We start from the raw sequence: 20,400 nt of genomic DNA on the forward strand, positions 1-20,400 counted from the left end.
CCTCCGACACGGACGGCTCCCCACCCGGCATCGCTGCCTCCTCCGACGCCATCCCGCTAGACCAAACCTTCCGAAAGGAGGTGAGCCAGCCAGAGAGAGAAGCAAGGAGGGATGCAGCGTCTGCCGCAGCAGCAGCGGGCAAGTGAAGTTGCCCAGCAGCAGGCCCGGGGGACCACCCTGACTCCTCCCACTCCCACCTACCCCGGCCCCACGGGAACCAATCGGTTCCCTAGCAGCAGGCGATTTGAATTCAAACCACAAACAAACCTAACTTACAGGCTGCAGGCAGCCAACGGCCACAGAGCACCAGTACCCCCCCCCACTAAAGCGAGCCTGGCACCATATTACAACGGCCAGGCACCTGCCTGACCTTGTAGAACCTCCAGGGAAAAATAAAACCAAAAAAAGGAGCCGCTCTCCCTCCAAATCTGCAGCCTGACACAGCTATCTTTGCAGGGATGGGGTGTATAGGGTACAGCGTGGAGGCAGAGAACTGCCCCTCCCCCCCCCCCCCGAGGTCACGGTTCAACCCAAACCGTCTTACCCCATTATCAGGAGCCCCCCCTGGCTTGAATTACAGTTTAAAATGGCCATCAACCAACCGTGCAATCAGTTCAAAACGGGCAAGCAACGAGCCGGAAGGAAAGCGGGTTTCGCTTCACATCCTAAAACCAGGAGATGACTTAGTCCCGTTGTGGAGTTTTGCTTGCTTGTTTTTATTTCCAACTGCACTTAAAGGGGGGTTTTAGGCGCATTTCTGTGCCTGTTGCAGGGCCGCAGGTGAGAAAGACCGAATCCGTGAACCAATTTTCATAAAACTTGACACAACGGATCTAAGGCAGCGATTGCATTTCGGACGGAATTGGTCCAGGCCCTTAGGTCTCCCGACTTGACATTAATTTAACCCCCCCCCTAGCTGGAGCAAGCCCAAGCCCCTGACAAAAGCAGCGAGTTAATAGGAGGCGCCCAGTTCCCACTTCAGCTTGAACGGCAGCAGACTTGCAGGCTTTTTACCATTAGCACATTTTTTGCTTAGCAGCAGTGAATCGGCCACAGCTCGCACCGTTATTCTCCTGTTGGGGCTGTTGCCGTCCCCTTCAGTGTCCCTGTGCATTCAAGCAGGATCCTGGCGTTTCCCGCAGCCGAGGGCAGTCACTTCTGAGGGCGGGGTGGGTGGCCCAGCAGCACCAGCACGTTTCGGCTGTTTGGACCGCCTGAAAGCTCCCAAAATAAAGGAGCAGGCTGGGGCTGCTTACAGGACCACTCGTCCAAGGTCAGAGGGGGAGCTCAAACGCACTTCGTCTCACTTCCTCTTCTGGCGCGCGGCTTTAATGAGCCGCAGCCTGAACCAGAAGCAGCGCGGAGGCCTCGAGCCCGAAGGCCTTGTTTGCTTTCTTTGCGTAGTTGCAGGTATTGCAGGATGTTCGGTGACCGCTCGGCCCTAGCGCCTGCTGTTTCCTTCTTGTCCGCATGCTGTGAGCATGAAATCCGTTCCCAGCTCGGGACAGGCCCGGTGAGGCGCGTGGCTCGTGACTTGATTGGCCATAAAGAGCCTAACAGCTTTGCCTTGTGTAAATGGCCCGGAAGTGGGCGGCGGCGCGGGATTCCTTGTGTTTTAGGGGGCTTGGGTGGGGGTCAGAGGCCTCCCTCCCTCCCTCCCAAAATAGTAGGCAGCCAGCAGCGGGGAGCCCCCGAGGAGGAGCGATCGGGCCCCTTGAGGGGCTTGCGGAAGCCTTCATGGAAGGAGAAAAAGCTGAGCAGACAGAAAAAAAAGGGACACGGGAGGAATCATTGCAAGCCGATGCGCTGGCCTGTTATCTCCTTTCCGTAACTTGAAACGACCTTGTCTGTAAATCTGATCATATTAGGAAATGTTCCCTGCTGTTTTAACGATGTAATATTCCAAGTGTAAGTGACCCTTTTTTTAATGCTTTTTCAATGTGCGGCACTAAAGCACTTAGGAGGGTTATTCAATCCGTCCATCCATCTGGAGTCAGGTCGATAGATAACTGTCTGTAAACTGCATGAAGGAGTGAAGAGGTCAGCCCAGGGCCCGTGCAAAAATATATCACCCTAGGGGCAGATCACTTACCCCCCCCCCCCCCCCCCCCCCATTTAACTATTGACAGTGGCTTCAGCACAATGCTCCCTTCTTTGGTGGCATTGGTTCTGGTATAGCACCACTCTGGACGTCATGCTGGCAGGACACGGAACACAGGCCCTGGGTCACCCATGCCCTGGCGAATGACCCTGTTGGAAAACCACATGAACCCTCAGTAGGGTGAGGTCATTTTCAAGAGGGCCACTTTGAACTGTGCTCCAGATTCCTGCAGAAGTGTGACTTGTTGACTATCAGGTGAACCAGAAGTTAACCCACTATTATGGGTGTCAACAATAAATCTTAGAATGTGCCTCCTAAGGGACATCCAGCGGACAACCGCCAGCCATGAAGAACCAGTTTAGGAGGTGAGCAGCTGGATCAGGCTGGAAGACTAGGCAGGCGATGTTGAAGGCTGGATGCTGGTACTGGTAGCTGTTTGATTATTACAAAGCTTTGTGCTTAAACAAGCAGCAGGGTGAGATGCTGGGCATGATCTCCTTTGCCCAGGGTGGTAGAAGAAAACTGCAAAACACCATCCTGGATAAGGAGAGTCGCACTCTAGGACTAGTAACTGGGCGGATGGGTCTTTTTTTTCCACCACGGTCTGCCATGTTATGTTGTTGTGATAGCTCCTAGCTGAGCATCTTCTGTGCACACACCAGTTCTTAGGTCTACAAACAAAACAGAAAGTTCAAGTTAAGAAAACAGAGCTTGCACTGGGAATTAACTGTTGGATGGCGCGCCGGGGTCAGCTTGCCTCTGTTTCTCCTTAGTTACAAGCAAAAGTTAGCAAAGGAGCTGTAGATGAGGCCTTTTTAATGGACTAACTCCATACGGTTTTGAGTAGCTTTTAGGAGTTACATCCCCTTCATGGGGTATAAACTAAACGAGCAGTTTAATTAATGCGCAAAGGATGGTGTTGCCCCCTCCCTGTATTTTTGGGTAATTTAAAGATAAAATCTTTGTATGCAGGTAAAAAGCCTGAAACTTCCCCAGCCTGGGTAAAGGTAAGTGCGCTGCAGGTATTAAAGGGGGGGAGGGAACGTGCATGTGCGGTTTCCAAATGAAAACCCCCATGGGGGAGGGGTTTCCTTTTAAACACGACTTTGCAGGCCTCTTAAGCTGTGCAGGGAGTGCAGAAAGGACCCCCCAAATCACAGTTTACAGGGAGGGTAATTCTTAAAGTGCCCCTCATAGCGGCAAAGACTGTGGATGCGTTGTCTAAGCAGACTTTAGCAAGGATTTTCAAACCGAACTTCCCTGCATGAGTTTCTTTTGAAAATGCTCAGGTAACTGACCCAGTATGCAGGCCTTCACTCCTGAAAAGTCACTCCTCCTCCTCCGAGGGTGTAGCTTAGGCACGTTTTATTTTAATCTCAAAGAATGGGTGGAAGTGCTGGTTCTGCCCCCCCGAACGCTTCACCTCAGTCTGCATGAAACTGGGTTGTGTGTATCCTTTATTCCCGGGTCAGCTTTAGAGCAGCAGTGGGTTTTATGTGGGTAAATGGCCTTCAAATCCCCCCCCCCCCCCAGCTATTGCAATGGTTCTGCTCTCTGACACCGAGCCTGTTGCTGTCCTGTGGTGCTAGAGAAAGACCAGGGTCCTGGGAGGAAACCAGCATGGCCTTTCTGCACGCACAGGGGAGCTGCATGGCCCTGGTCCTCAAAAGCTGACTACAGCTCTGTCTTTCTGGGCCACCATCAACCTGCTCCTGAGGCCTTGGCAGGAGTCTTCTTTGTGGATATCCTGAAAAGCCCGGCCTGCTTGCAGCCTTCCAGGACCAGGTTTGTGTGCCTCTGGCAACCGCGTGAAGTGCCCCCTCAGTTTAATCCTTCTGGCAATAAGCTGAATGCGGAAGAAACAGGAGAGGCTTTAAATTGCGCCTGCTGTCTGGAGAGGACACTGCCTCTCAGAGAAGTAATGGGAGTAGTGTGCTGGAGTCTCTTACTTTACTTAGCATTAGCTTTTGTGTCACTTTATCCTTTGGAATGCCCCAAGAGGGTCCCAGGGGCTGCAGGAGTTCTCCTTCATGTCTTTGGCATTTCCAGGATGATTTGGAAGCAGAGACACTAATACCGGTAAACAGGGCCCTCCCTTGGGTGTGAAGCAGTTGAACTGACCCTGACACCACAAACCCGCCTCCTCTCTTTAAGGTTTCATCCTAGAGCTTAGCCTTCAAAATCCTTTCAGAAGACGGAGGGCAAGCCAGGAAGCAAAACTGTTCCTAAAGCCAGAAGGGCCCCTGTTATATACTAAGGGTGAAACAAATGCATTTTTCTGTACAATAAAATACCAAGGGACAGGAATGAATTGTATAAATCAGCATGGAAACCAGAATCGCCCTTAAAGCTTCTTCCTAGACTGGACACCAACACTTGTGAGGTTTATTAAGGAGGGAAGATTTCCAAACGACACATTGGGGCAGAGACTGTGAGTGCTTTATATTCAAGGATGCTTTTCTCCAGTCCTCGGTGCAGGAATACAGACCCTTTTGCTTTGAAATTTTCCAGGGATACAAAGTACGCATGATCTCTCGCACCTGCGTTTTCTACACGTACGATTTTTGCTGTAAAAAGTATGATGACGTTTTTAAAAATGCTGCCCACGGCCCTATTTTTCATTCCCTGATCTAAACATGCCCCGGGGAGCCCTCTTAGTGCAGCTCAAGGTACTTTTGTTAGCCTCATTGAGGGAAGACAATTTCCAGACAGACAGTTCATGCAGGAGGTAAAATGTTGTTTTATCGCTATGTAAATCACTCCGAAAACGAAGCCTCCCCAGGGCGTGTTCTTGAGGCCACATTTGGAAGAGCAGTGGGGAGACTGCACAATTGCAGGCGGTCAGGACCAATGAATGGGTGGTGTTTTTAGCGGAGGATTCCAATTACAAACACACACAAACACACACACTCACACACACACACACACAAGCACACACACTCTCTCACACTCACACTCTCACACACACACACACACACACACTTTCACACACACACACACATTCTCTCACACTAACACACACAAACACACACACTCTCTCTCACACACACACACTCTCACACACTCTCTCTCTCACACACACTTTCTCTCTCTCTCTCGCACATGTGCCCACGCACTCTAAGCATTTGAAAGAGACACATTTATTTGCATCTTATAGCACCAAACCTACCTTATAACCTGGCCTCTACAAAATCACCTCGCATTTCTAACTGGAACGGTTACAAAACCGAACTCTACACGCCACACACAGCCCAGACTAATAAAAAAAAAAAAAATCAATCCAAAATTTGTTGTAGAGAAAAGGCCCTCTCTCCCCTCCCCTGGATGATCCAAAGAGCCTCGGAGAGCAGAAGAAAGGCTAACACTCGGGGCAGTGCTGACTCAGTATGCACCGCTGGGGAGGACTGCGGGGAGTTAGAGGAATCCTCACACAATAGAATTGGAGCTTTAGAGAGAGAGAAAAATACATTTATCCTGGAAAAAAAAAAGAAAGAAGATGAAGGGGGGAGAAGAGGGGTGTTTGGAGAGCAATCATTTACAACATTGATTGTATCCTTTGTTCAAATGTCTCCCGTCTGCTATTATCTCTTAGTGATTTCAGTAAAATGGGACACTAATCAAGACTTGCGAGTGGATCCAGTGCCCCGGCAGAGGAAAGTTCAAAAGCCAAGGCTGCTTTTGGGATAATTTATTTTCAAATGGTGAGGAGGGAAAGCAGACAGGTTTTATGAACCCGCTCCTCCAGGGGGAGCAACTAAGGAAGGTCCCTGGTGCAATCCTTGGCCTCTCTCTGCTTCTGGGTATTCACTCATCAAATACTGGTTCATCAGTTCTCTGTTTGCTCACCTACCCAAAACACCTCGCAGCCAGTGAGGGCTGAACGTAGCCACGTTACTTTATGGATGCAGTGCCTCGAACTCCAGTCCCGGGACCCGTTTCCCTGCAGAACCAGTGCCTCGGGCCCGTGCCCCAGCCAGCCTGCCCCTCCCAGGCACGCTACCAGAGTTGGCCTTTCCGTAGGGCAAGCTGGGCAGTCCCCCCAGGTGCCAGGAGACAGCACCGCTGGCACCACCCTGTAGGGATGGTCAAGGGCAAATGCTAGCTACACAGATTGGCTTGCAGGCCCAGGTATCCCCAGATTGGCAGCATCGTAATAGTCACCCATCTGTGTGCCCCTACATCTTTAAGGAGCCGGGCTTGGTTGTTCCTCTTTAACGGCACTGGCACGTCTTTTATCCGTGGCTGCAGAGTTCGTCGGTGAGCTGTTTGAACCATGCAGAAGAAAGAGGAGAAGTACCGGCACCTAAGAAGCCAAGGGCACACGTGGGGTGATGTCTTCCAAAGCTTTGTGAGTCCGATCTCTTGCAGATACCATGGAGCGCATTATTATATCTCGCTGTCACCTGAGGCTCTGTAGCAGGACAGGGGGTTACCCATGCATGTGCTTCTGGGGCCACACTAGCTGCCAAGAGATTTTGCTTTGCTCTGTTGGGTGTGGGAGGTGCATGTGTGTGTGTGTGTGTGTGTGGGTGCAGTTTTGTAGAGGTCAATATTCAGCTGGCTGGGTCTGGATAAATTAGCTGGAGAGCTTTGTCGGGATAATTTGATCTGGATATTCAGCCCTAGGCGGGTGGCGCCCTGGGCTGTCCGGGCAGCTTTAGGACTGCTGTTTATCCAGGCAGTCACTTGGGTAACTTTTGTCAGGTGAGTGCTGCTGGATAAAGTGAAATCACATCCCGGGAATGCCTTGGGCAGGCAAAGCTTGTCTGGGAGATGATTTGTGCAGACAAAATGTAACTGAGGAGCAGGCGGGATACATTTAAAACTTGGGGTTTGTCCGGTTATCTTTGAAAGTTCTCTGGACAAACCATTCAAATGTTGACCGCAGAGTCATTCATGTTTTCCAAGTGAGCTAAAACCTTTAAAAGAGATCTCCAGGTGGAGGTGAAAAACCTGTTCAAATACACAGTTATCTCTGGTGGGGATTCTTTGGATGCGCCTTCTTTCTCTTTGCTTGAAGGAAGCACGGGAAGAGGCTTGCTTGAAGCTCTCGGGGAGAGAAGGGGCGAGTGGAAATTTGGAGACCCGGGGATATGAGGAAGCTGATTGTGGAGGGAGAGGGCTGTGGGGTCCGAGCTGGGACTTGGGGATGGGTGGGGAGAGTGAGGGCTTGGAGACGGAGCAGGGATTGGGTGGGCAGGGTTAAGATTGGCTGGGGGTATGAGATGGGTCTGGAAAAAATAAAAGGAGCCCATCCACCAATGTTTGTTCAGAGCCCTGAATCCAGGACAAGAAGGAACAGTACTGGATTTGCCACTAGGCACACGAAACCTGTGCCTTAGGGCGACTGAAATCTGGAGGCGGCGGCTGGCTGGCTGAAGATTTGCTGCCTTGCAGCTGTGTTGAATCTCACACAGTAGATACAGGGAGCAGGATGGGTGCAGGAGGGGAGGGGGTACAGAGCAGAGCAAAGAAAAGCTGCTCTGCTCCCTAATCCGGTCCCTCTCCCCCTTTCCTGACACTGACATGGCTCTCCTTGTCCTGCCCACTGGGATAAGAAGCAGTGACAGGGGTATAAAATGGGGGTGAGAGGAGCATTCTGGGGATAAGAGGAGAGAATTATTGTGGGGGGGGGGACAGAAGAGGGACTGTGAGAAAGCATGAAAGAGAAATCAGGTGTGGGGTAAGGGTGGGCTGGGGGAGCTGAGGGGATCATTTCACATAGTAAGTGATAGCAGAAAAAGAACAAAAGGGCCCATCCAGTCTTACAGCCTCATTTTGGGGTTGTAACTGCCGCTCCGTGCAGTTTACCCCGTGCCTTTCTTGGAAACACAATAATTTCAACGTGGTTTTTGGTTGAACGACTGCTCCATGCAGGTTACCCCAGAGCTTTTGTTTCCTGTCCTAACCAATAAGGGATCTCCCACTCATCCCCACCTATCCTCCCATTTTGAGATGGTTAGAAGAAGATGGGTGGAGGACCCTTGAGAGGTGAGGAGAAGGGCTTGGGGTTTCGGGGGTATGTGTCGGTGTGGGGGAGAGAAAGGAATGGGGTTGAGGGGGGTGGGAGGAGAGAGAGTGTGTGTGTGAAATTGGCTGAGAGGTTAGAGAGAAGATGGGGTGAGGGCTGCTGTGTCACAGCCGATACCAACGAGGCGAGGGCTGTGCTGGAGCCACTGCTAGCAATGGCAGGGAGCCTTGTGCTGCAGCTCCCACTCCAGCCGATACAGTAAAGCGCGGCCGCGGTTACCGTTTCTAACCCGCTTTGTACCCACAATTTGGCTGCGTAAGTCCAACCCGCAATTCACTATCCCTTTTAACCCATCCTTACCACCTCTTTAAATCAACGGGTAACCCTTTCCGCCCGCGGCATGTGTATGAGATGTAAACGATCGGATTAGCTATTCCCTCCCATACAGCATGTGCGCCCCGACTATCGCCTTTTTAACCTGCAGTTTTGCCGCGCGTTTAACCTGCTAACCTACCGCCTACCCCTACCCCTGCATTAGTGTGGAGCGTCAGGTCAGAGAGACAAAATTTCATGGGCAAACAACCCCCTCATCCCCCGGGACCCTTACCCTGGCGTTAGTGTGGTGTGACAGCAATAGGCAGGCTCCGGTCAAAATCCCCCCCTCCCGAAGCAAGGCGCAGGGCGAAAATCAGCTCGACATGTCATTAAAACAAAAGTGAATAAAGTGTAATAAAAGTAAACTTACTGCATGTGAATTTTCTTTGAACAGTCCTCTCTCTCTCTCCTCCTCCGGAGGCGCGCACTGCGGCTCCCCTGCCTCCCGGGGGCAGCCGAAGGCGAAAGCGTATGGGCGGGCGGGCGAAAGCGTGCGGGTGAAAGTGAATGAATGCACGCCCGTACGTGGCGGGAGCCGGCGGGCGTGCATTCATCCAGTGGAGGGAGCCGGCGGCGAATGAATGCACGCCTGTGTACGCCTGTGCGTTCAATTTGGGAGCTCAAGGCGTGACATCACGGCGTGTGACGTCTGCGTTCGGTAATGCACTGCCTTGAGCGCCCAAATTGCACACAGGCGTGCATTCATTCACCTTCGCCGGCAGCTTCCAGCAGTCCCCGCCGGCGAAGGTGAATGAATGCAATTTGGGCGCTCAAGGCAGTGCATTAGCGAACGCCGACGTCACACGCCATGACGCCAAATGTCGTGACGTAACGCCTTGAGCGACCAAATTGCATGCACAGGCGCACATTCATTCACCTTCGCCGGCGGGGGCTGCTGGAAGCCGCTTTCGCCGCCGGCTGCCCCCGGGAGGCAGGGGAGCCGCAGTGCGCGCCTCCGGAGGAGGGGAGAGAGAGAGGACTGTTCAAAGAAAATTCACATGCAGTAAGTTTACTTTTATTACACTTTATTCACTTTTGTTTTGATTTTCGCGCTGCCTTGCTTCGGGAGGGGGGGGGGGGGGGAAGAGGACTCGCAATCCCCCCTGGTACCTGTCATTTGAAATGACAGGTACCAACGCACCCTGGATACTGTATAGGCGCTGTATAGCGCTCTGTACAGTAAAATGGATTGCGCGGGCCTAACGCTTCACGGACGTGGCTTGCACTTGCAAGCTATTTAAATACAGTATCGAGCGGTAGGTGATCCAGAGTGTTCGTGCGACAACCGCGGGTGCGCCCGGCACTAACGCACCTCTTCCTACCGCTCCTTACTGTATCGGCCTGACTGTTAGGTAAGTTGCAGGAGCTGGGTGCATGACCAAACGTTCACCCTGGGTGCCAAATACTCCTGCACCAGCCCTGGCATGGGGAGCAGGGTAGAGGCTCCTCCCCACCCCCAGTGCAATTCAGATTCTTCTTCCCATCATCTTGGATTTTATCCCCCAGATCCTGTAACCTTCCTTCCTTCCTACATCTCCCTTTTCCCCAGACCCTGCAACCCACCCTCTAAGCCCTGATCCAAGATCCTACATCCTCCCTTTCAAATTCCTGATCCTCATATCTTCCGCACCCCTCCCCACCTTCCTTGATCTTCCCCAACTCTCATCCTCTCCCTCCCTGCTCCTCTCACTTTCTCCATCTCTCAGATCTCTGAGCCGATACTTGAGATCCCGTTTCCTCACTCAGTAAAAACATAAATTATACAGACACACACAAAGTTTGAAAACTACTTTATTTTTATAATGTGATATGTTTGCCAACGTGCGTCAGAATTTCCTAATTCTTGTAGCAGAATCTACCCCTGAGCTGCTGCCGTATAAACCGTGCAGCTGTACCTTAAGCCTTTCTGTTTCCGGTTGTTGGCCCTTCTGGGGAGGAGGGGAGCCTACAGCGCCAGCAGTGCCTAGGGACAGCAAAACCCTCAATCCCTTACTGGGAGGAGTGGACTAGGCAGGCAGGATAGAGGGGGGAGAGAGTCCTTGGAGGGAGGGAGAGAGGAAAGAGAATGGTTGGACGGAGGGGGAAGAAGGGGGAGAGAGAGAGAGCCTGCAGGAAGGGAAGAGCGGGAGAATGGATGGAGAAGGGGGAGATCATGTCAGGGGAGGGGGTGGAGAGAGACAGATAATGCCAGGAGGAAGGGGAGGGGAGAGGATATGTGGGGGCAGGGGGTACTATCTGACCTCCATGTTACTCTACAGATCCAGTGTCTCAGGCCCCAGATAGAGCTAGCCCGTCCCTTCCAGGTCTGTAACTGCGCAGATGGCGCCCGAGCCAGGTCAGAAAACCCAGAAACCGAGGACCATAGCCAGAAACGTCTTTGCTGTGGGTGCAGGCTTTGCATTGCTCACTATTTATCCAACCCTGAGCAGAATCCAAACATCCCCTGTTTAACCAATTAATCTTTATTGGGTACTGACTGTGTGGTGCTGACAGCCTCTTTCACACCTCATTAAACAGAAAAGTTTGCAGTGTGTAAAAAGCCTCCCACTCCCAGACTCCTCTCTTTATTAATCTCACTATAATCTGCGTAATGGCGCCATCAAACTCACTACCTTTATCTGGGAAAATTGCCTCCATTCCCCCTGATCACTGGTGCCAAGTCAATAACATTACAGAGAAAAGGCTCTTCTTAATTTAAGGGGAGGGACCTCCTGCATGGCACATAAACCGCAGTTTATTGTCAACATGCAAGCACAGCATCAGCTACCCCCAGACCCAGGCAGAGAGTCACGCCTGGAGGTTCCAAGTAGGGATGTGCAAAAAAATCTTTTTCCGCTTTTCTGCTGCAGTCACTCCTGCCCCATCGGCTTCTTGATGGATAATGGTGCCAGCTAGCTCTGAGGCTGGTGCCATTTTGTGGCACGGCCTTATAGCGTACGGCAATGAAACAAAATGGCACCGGCTTCACTCAGAGCCAGCCGGCACCCTTTCCAAACCAGGAACCGGGGGACCGTTCCTGCCCCAGAGTGCATCAGAAATGCCCACAGAAAGGGTAAATGTGGTCTAGGGGTGGACTGCAGGGGGAAGCTTAGAGGATGGCGGTGGTAGCAGCAGCAGTGGCAGTATTTGTGTCTGGTAGAACAAAAACGTCCCCAAATATCGGGGGCATTTTTTGTTCATTTCATTGTTAAAACAACATGAAATGTGTTTCATTGCATTTTTTCATTTAATTTAAAAAAGAATGCACAGACCTAGTTCGACCTTTTTATTCTTAAACCTTGTCTGGAAGCACATGGCCTATCGGAATTGCTAGGCTAAGAAACTGCTTCCAGCTTCAGAAACACTGAATGGTTCAGGGCATGAACACAGGGAAACAGAGCCTAGGAGATGGTCACAGGGATATGATCCTGTCTCCTTTAGGACTGGAAAGTTCAGGGGATGAACATAAGGATACAGAGCCTGCCACTTCTAGGGCTCAGGGGATGAACACAGGGATACAGAGTCTGTCACTTCTAGGACTGGCGGGCTTGGGATGAAGACGGGGATACAGAGCCTGCCACTTCTAGGGCTGTAGGGCTCAGGGGATGGTCACAGGGATATAGATCCTGTCTCCTTTAGGACTGGAAAGTTCAGGGGATGAACATAAGGATACAGAGCCTGCCACTTCTAGGGCTGTAGGGCTTGGGATGAAGACGGGGATACAGAGCCTGCCACTTCTAGGGCTCAGGGGATGAACACAGGGATACAGAGTCTGTCACTTCTAGGACTGGCGGGCTTGGGATGAACACAGGGATACAGAGTCTGTCACTTCTAGGACTGGCGGGCTTGGGATGAAGACGGGGATACAGAGCCTGCCACTTCTAGGGCTCAGGGGATGAACACAGGGATACAGAGTCTGTCACTTCTAGGGCTGTAGGGTTCAGGGGATGGTCTCAGGGATATAGATCCTGTCTCCTTTAGGACTGGAAAGTTCAGGGGATGAACAGAGGGATACAGAGCCTGTCACTTCTAGGACTGGAGGGCTCAGGGGACGAGCACAGGGATACAAAGCGTGTCACCTTTAGGGCTAGAGGGCACAGGAATACAGAGCCTGTCAACTTTAGGAGCATGAATTTTCCAAGTTCTGGACTAGAACATCCTCTGTGATAGTTAAACAGATAAATAAAAACAAAAAGCACATGTTAAAAAAATTTATTAAAATGTCCAGCAGTAGAGAAATGGCCCATGTTTTAACACTACAGTAGTATAACAGAACACTGTAAAACGCCAAAACCAGCAAGAGAACTGGGGCGAGATGTATGATCAGACATACGGATACACACACACACACAAAGAGAAAATGGACGGTCACACTCTGCAGCAGCCCCTCCCTGCCTGGCAAGTTACTGCCTTAACTCAAAATTGAAACAGTTGATTTTTTTTTTTCCCAGTTGAAATGCAAGATCAAAAGTGGCCATAATAGCTAGCAGAAGATAAGAAATAACCCTTTAATAACTCTCAAATAACATTACTGACTCCATAGGCCACTTTTCTCTGCTGCAGCTGTAATTGCAACGGCTTCTCTTCTGTGAAAACGGGAGCAGTGCAAACAATTACTCACAGGAGAAAATCTCCAGGGGACAGGAGCTGTGTATCTCCTACAAGCCAAGCAGAGCGCAGCATGAGAGAGGGAAAAAAAATATATAAAAATGCCACAGGCTAAGCCCCCTCCAGTGATTCTTCCATTTACCTAAGCTCAGGAATTTTACAGAGCCCAGGTCAGAGACTGTAAGCTCTTTGGGAAGGAGGCCCCTTTCACTCAGGCTACAGAAAATCCCCTGACCAAGAACAGGAATCAATTCACAGCAACACAGCATAGGAATCTGCCAAGGGCCAGATGTGCTAGAGGGGTTTTTCTCTGTTTGTGTCAATTGATAAAATGGCCTTCAGAGAGGTGACCCGCTCTGCTCTTCCTTGCCAAAACATTCTGTGTGATTTAAGCAGAGATTCGGACCTTTGTTACCTGCGTGAGGCAGACCTTAAGGTACTGATCCCACAGCATTATGTAAGACCTGTTAATCACATGGTTGACCTCAATTTTTTTTTTTTTGCCTGGAGTAGACCTGGCTGCTGCTTTAAGAAAAGGGAACTGAGAGGAAAATCTCAGGAACAATTCAAGAATCCAAACAAACCCCTTCCCCCACAAAAAAACAAAACACCCAAAAACCATAAAACAAACCAGCCTAGTAAAACATTTGCAAATCTACATCAGTCTACAGCTAAGACATCTTGTTAACATTTTACTGATACACATTTCATACCTTTCCCATTCAGGTTCATAAAAGATATTTTAAAATATCTTCAAAATATGCATTGCGATATTTTTTTCTGGGGGGGGGAGGGGAACAGGGCCCCATATCTTTTTCTATAAGCACAGTGAAATTAAGACCCTTTGATGCCAGTTCCTTGATATCTCGAAAGGATCATTCCTTTTTAATCACCATTTATGTGAAGCCTCAGGTACAGATGCTTGTAAGCAAGCAAAGTAAACTGACCAAGGAAAACGAGGCATGGACAAGACTGACTCACTGGCCCTTTAAGTCAAAACCCCAAATCTATAAGAAATATGGACCTGCAATAGACAGAGTGGCCACAGGATGGCACCATTGTTCCATCAATCACACATTTTTCCATAGCAAAAAGTTTCTTTTAAATTAAATGGACAGTAACATTAGGCTATAAAGATGAAGTGGACTCTTGTCCTCAAAAGCTCATGCCTCAATAAATTGGTTAGTCTATAAAGGTGCAACCTGCCTCTGCCATTTTTTTGTCACACCAGACTAACACTGCTACCCCTGTGAAGATTAGGCTATAATGATCCACTTCTACTGCAAAATTGCATTCTCATGTTATGTGCTATTCACTCTGAAATGAGAGGCTCTAAACAAACCAACAAAAAGTCACAAACCAAGCCCCATACATTTGAAGGGAATTTGGTTCAAGATGACCATTTCTGAAGATCCCTAAGCATACACCAGAGCACCAGATGGAAGAGGTGTGGCAGAGAACGGATGGGGGAAGACGAAAGGAGAGGGTGAGCTGATGTCTCCTTTGTCAATGCCACTGAATCAGCTTCTGTTAAATAAACTTCACTTTTGTGCAGCTCCTTTCCAGATGAAAAATTAGAGAGTTGACGCATACAGAACATGAACAGCATTAGAAGAACAGGTTAGGGACAAACTTGAGCTGTCTTGTCACCTACATACACAACTTCAGTATAAATAGATATACATATATACACACAGCAAAACCTCATTAGGATACACCAGGTCCTTGGGGGTCACCACAAGTGGCTTTATAATCCATTCAGGCATTCAGAAATGTAGTGCTGAATTGCAAGTGGTGGGAGCCTTTTCATGACGCTGCTAACAAAAAAAGCAACATGCGGAGCACTTAACGGCTAAATGCAGACCTTTCAACTCCAAGACTGTGAAATAACAAAGAGAGAAGCAGGACAAATACGTGAGGGACTCCCCCGGGATTGTTGAAATATACTTTAGTTTTACATTTTACGAAGAACAGAAAAGATAGAAAGAAGCAGGGGGGGGGGGCAGCAAGAGAGGAGGAGGAGGATGCTTGTGGGGAGCAGTAGGAGAGGAACAAGTGGTCCCAGGATGGGGGCACTAGGAGAGGAGGAGGAGGAGGATGCTGGTGGGAGGCAGCAGGAAAGGAGGAGAAGGACCTTGGTTGGACGCAGCTGGAGAGGAGGACCCTGGTTGGGGGGGAGGGGGTGCGCAGTAGGAGTGGCGCAGGAGGATGCAGATTGCGGGGGAGGAAGAGAGAGGAGCAGGAGGACGCTGGTTGGGAGCAGGAGGGCACTGGATGGAGCCTCCAGAACTTGTTCATTTCTGTCCATTATCATTCACTGAGCAGACACAGTAAGCAGAAAGAGATTTGCGACCTGGATCAGACAGAGGCCCTAGAAATTTTGCAAATTAGGTTAACATGGCTGAAGGGAAACCTCAAAAAGGCAGAACACATCTGCAAACGATAGGAAAAGGTTATGAACTAACACCTGAAAAGACAGAAGATTATTATTTACAGAAGAGGGACCAGCAATCAAGTAACAGTGCTCCATGTTATATGCATAGTGATGCTGCACACCAGAGGTGTTATACTGAGGTTTCACTGTGTATATATACATATTCATATATATATATATATAATGTAGTGTCCATCAACAAGCAGTTTCAATATCGTCTGTCTGTAAGAGACCAGAATAAAGGCTTAGAGTAAGGGGACCTGTCCACGAAGCTCATACACTGCCTGCCTGCCTTCCAATCGCTTTTTCCTGGCTCCCATCCAGCATTGAGGACTCTGGGAGCTCCGGTGCTAATGGCCCTGTCTCACTGGGCTCTAGAAATAGTTGGATTCAGCCTCCCAGTCCAGCTCAGCGTGCTTCCGATGTTTTCTCCTCTCCCGGTGGGATCTGTGATGCCGGTGGCTTCCGTGGTGCTTGTGGTGATGTTTGTGGTGGTGCCGCCGTGTCCTGTGGAACCTCCGGGCTGCAGAGACAGAAAAGTCAGAGCTCGGCTCAGCCTGCTGCCACCTCTCAGGGAGCCCTTTGTCATTATCACAATGAATGCCACGGACAGGCAAACTTATCTCCCTCCTTCCCTCCCTTTTTTTCCTAGGGGAGTCAACGGCATCATTCAGAGAACCCTCAATGTGGCCGTCAAGGTTAAAGGCCCTGGCATGAATACAAAAAAAACTTCAGTAATAGCTAGGAATACCTTTTTTTAACATTTCTTTTTAGGAACTAATTTGCTTTGCAGGAAAACAGAAGACAGCAGCAGAGGTTTTTCTCTCTCTACTTTCCCCACCTCCCTCTGCTAACCTACGAGAGCACCCATCTCTGTCCTAAATCCAGAATATAATGCATGGGCTCCCGTGGCACTCTTGGAACAACCAGCAGGGGTCAGCGTTGAGCACAGACTATGACGTGAGGGAATGTGAGCACGGCCTCCGGCGCTCTCCCAGTAGTCCGATGTCTGGACCGGATCACCTCATGCCATCTAAACCCTGCGCCGCTGCAGCTTCTACTGATTTTTACTAAAAATTAGAACTAATCGTGGAATCGTCCCTTCCAGCCACCCTCCGGGGGAGGTGTGAGTGTGTGTGGGAGGAGCTCACGTTTGGTACAGACGATTTTGGGTCGGTCCCACTTCCCGTTACTGTGGCACCTGATGGTCGGGATGTGCCTCTGGGTGAACCCTTCCCGGCACTGGTATCGGACCAGGGAGTGGATGCTGTACTTTTCTTTCTTCTTGCCCACAGTAACGGCATTCCCAACGGCGGGGGGAGACCCACACAGCACTACGGCAAGGAACAAGAAGGGACAGAAGTCAGAACATGGCTACGGCTCTACCGGGAAGGGTCTCTCACTTGCCAGTGTACGATCAGGATAGAATGGGGGGGGGGGGGGGGGGGGAGTGTTTTCCATGGCGGCTTCCTTACCTGTTCCTTTTTTACAGACGTACGGCAGGTTGTAGTTGCAGGGCACGTCATTCCACCGCCCGTCCTCGTGGGCGACCATCACTACGCAGTCCTCCCCGCCAGCGAAGAAGTTATCCGGCTGCCGTTCCCGCCAGTTCTCATATTGCTTCGGGGCAGAGAGGAAAGAGAGAAACGAGATTGGTGGGGGGGCTGTCAGCAGGGCTTAGCAGCGCTATGGGGCAGGGCCAGGATGCCTCGCAAATCAAATCTGCTTCCTTTTTTCAAAGGAGTTAATAACCATGTGGATAAAGGTGAACTGGTAGATGTAGTGTATTTGGATTTTCAGAAGGCATTTGACAAAGTTCCTCATGAGAGGCTTCTAAGAAAACTAAAAAGTCATGGGATAGGAGGCGATGTCCTTTCGTGGATTACAAACTGGTTAAAAGACAGGAAGCAGAGAGTAGGATTAAATGGTCAATTTTCTCAGTGGAAGGGAGTGGACAGTGGAGTGCCTCAGGGATCTGTACTTGGACCGGTGCTTTTCAATATTTATTTATTTGCTTTTTTATACCAACATTCATTGGGGTATAAGTTTATGGTGTCTTATTAATATTACATTGTAACCATAAAACTCAAAAACTTATATAACATGGTAACAGTCTTATTATTACATTGTAATAGTGAGAAACTCGAAAACTTATATTATTACACTGTAACAGTAGGCAGCTCGAGGAATTATTGCACTGCATTGTATCAGTAGGAACATAGGCAACAGTCATAATTGTGTTATGCGAGCATACAATGAGGTTTAATAGCATGGTGACGGTTGCACTGTGTCATGAGACTAGGATGGGAAGGGGGAGGGGAGGTTTACGATGTATTTATAAATGATCTGGAGAGGAATACGACGAGTGAGCTTCCATATTAGGAGTTACCACCCAGGCTCAGTAGGCGGCGGGAATGGCACACATCAAACATATGCAAATATATTTGTTGAATATTCATTGAGGATATCCAATTCTGTTTGGCAATCTTGAGGGCCAGCTTACCATACCCTCTGATGTCCTGAAACGGGAGCCTTAAAAAACACACAGAGCTGGATCCCAGTGACCTGGAGCACTGGTTGATATTATAACAAATGAAATGGTGGGGTGGGGTCATCGGATGGGACCTCCAAGAGTTGTATCTGTCCCCCCCCTCCCATGTGGGGCTAAAACGGGTGGGTGGGCAGTGTGAGGAGAGAGGCACCCACGGCAGATCAGCTGAAGCGGTGATGGTTTGCTTCCCGGGAGACCCAAGATTCCCCTGCTCCCTTGGAAAGGGACAAAGCAAACTGCTCCCATCCCACTCCAACCCCCGCTGCCAACTGATTTTCAGCAACATGCGTCATGAATATCCATGAGACAATTTTGCATGTGAAAAGAGATCTCCTGATTATTCATGGTGGTCATCCCAGCCTGGGGGACTGGGTGGCCCGCTCTTTACTGCCCGGGTGTGAGCCTGTCGGTAAATTCTCCCCGGTACACAGACAGCAGAACCCCCCAGGAGAACCACAAACACTCGTGCAAGCTCAAGCACAACCTGAAAAACAGCAATACAAATTCAAAAACAGGGAAACCAAATCCACAGAGCACTTGTGAACCACAGGGCCGGACTGGAGAGCGGGGGAGAGGGTAATGGGGGATATTTGGTGCCTGTATTGCCACTACCTAAATCCAGGCCTGGCCAACCAGGGGGAACAGCACTAAGCTGCTTCCAGCTCTGGCTAAGGTGAAACATGCAGCCCGGGGCTGTTTTAAACGCTACATCACACGGGGGAACGTCCGGTCAGATCTGCAGGCAGAAAAGAGGACAACAGCTCCATAAAGCCACCCAAAAAGTCAAATACCAAACCCGATGACAATGTAAGAGACACCAGGCAAGGCCCTGTCTGTGGTGGAGAGGCATTTACTAAGCTCCCTGTGCTCCGCCAGCATGAAACATATTAGTGGAATAAATTCACCTAGCTGTTAATGGTGGCATCGGGCAGCCTGGGCTCTCTCTCTCTTTTAATTGTAATTAGGGAGGAGAACAGATGGTGCAGACCTCGTATGTGTCATCTGTACTAAGCTTAGCCAAGGATTCTTCAGTGGGCAGGTGAGCAAAGCTTGCTGCTCTTCCTCCCCTCCCGGGCAGATGATCTGAAATGAAATTTGGCAGTCCTAGCAAAGCGCCACACCCACTGACGCTCTCCGCCGTGACTGGGAGCTACTTTCCAGCTGGGAACCTACAGCCCCCGGTCCCAAAACAGGGGAGTCTACCTGCTGAGCCCACCCCCCTCTCAGGGCTTTCCAAACCCACCCTAGCGATCCCCTAGGCTGTCAAGATATCCATAATGAATATACATGGGATCAATCTGCCTATATCCCATGGAAATTGATCTCATGCATATTCATTGTGGACTTCCTGACGACCTGACTGGCTGTGGGGTTAGCAGGACAGGTTTGGGAAGCCCTGCTCCAGCCGGGGTGCCCAGAGCCTTCTGCTTGGGACTCTGCCACGCCACCAACGTATTGAGTCCCGGGGGGGAGGCGAAACCCGGGGCCAGCTGCGCCTCTCTCCTCCTTTCCCCCCCACCCTTACCAAGCCAGAATTGTCCGTCCACTGGAAATCCTGCTCCACGATCCTGTCGTTGAGTCCTATCCAGGTGTTTTCGTGGCCAAAGCCTGCCGAGGAAATTCACAGAGGTAAGGGAAGACAGGTTTCAACCCCACTGCACTGCTCGTGATGTCAGTGTTCGCAACCCTGACACCGTATCATCACCTGGTCCTGAGCCAGCCCTGGTCCACCCAGCTCCAGCCCACAGGATGACCCGGGCCGGGCTCCACCAAGACGGGAGTCGGACCACCATTGGCTGGACTCCCGTCCCCGGATGCTGTCGGAGACCGACACAGGCAGGAGGACGCTGGAACGAGGCTGCAGGGCTCCACGTGACTTCAAATCCCAAAAAGGCCCCCTAAAAAGGAGGAAGTGGCTGCCAAAAATTGGGTTGGGGGTTTTTTCTTTAGAAACTGGGAGGTCCATATTCGGAATCATTTAGCTGGTTAACTCACTGGTTATCCGGTTAAAGTGAATATTTGGGCACTTATATGACCAAATGTACGACGGATATCTTTTAACCGGCTAAAATGTAGCAGATAATTTAGGGGTATTCCGGGGGTGTTCCGTGGAGGAGTTACGTTAGCTGGATAAGTTGTCTGGCCAACGCTGGTATTCAGAATTAAGCGGATAACTTATCAGGCCACATCTGGTCAGGACAAAGAGCTGTTCTAGAGTTAGCCGGATAAACTGGACTGCACTACTGAATGCACCTCCAGAGTTTATCCGGCTAACTTTGCTATCCGAAATGTGACTGAATATGGACCTCTAGGTTCTTTCTTTCACTGTGACTTGAAAATAAAAATGTGCATATCCTGTACTCCATGGCTTCCACATGGCA

General features: G+C 50.1%; 1 protein-coding gene across 1 annotated transcript in view; it reads right to left on the reverse strand.

The window, feature by feature from the left end:
- Positions 1 to 12,623: 12,623 nt before the first annotated feature.
- Positions 12,624 to 20,400, reverse strand: part of NCAN (neurocan) — a 143,234-nt gene continuing 135,457 nt past the window's right edge. The window contains exons 11-14 of the mRNA XM_029613553.1: positions 19,545 to 19,627; positions 16,944 to 17,088; positions 16,620 to 16,802; positions 12,624 to 15,991 (exon numbers count right to left, since the gene is read on the reverse strand). Of these exons, the coding sequence (XP_029469413.1) occupies positions 15,843 to 15,991; positions 16,620 to 16,802; positions 16,944 to 17,088; positions 19,545 to 19,627 (560 nt within the window). The 3' untranslated portion in view covers positions 12,624 to 15,842. The remainder of the gene's footprint in view (positions 15,992 to 16,619; positions 16,803 to 16,943; positions 17,089 to 19,544; positions 19,628 to 20,400) is intronic.

This window comes from Rhinatrema bivittatum, chromosome 8, assembly GCF_901001135.1.
Source record: "Rhinatrema bivittatum chromosome 8, aRhiBiv1.1, whole genome shotgun sequence".
Classification (NCBI taxonomy): Eukaryota; Metazoa; Chordata; class Amphibia; order Gymnophiona; family Rhinatrematidae; genus Rhinatrema; species Rhinatrema bivittatum.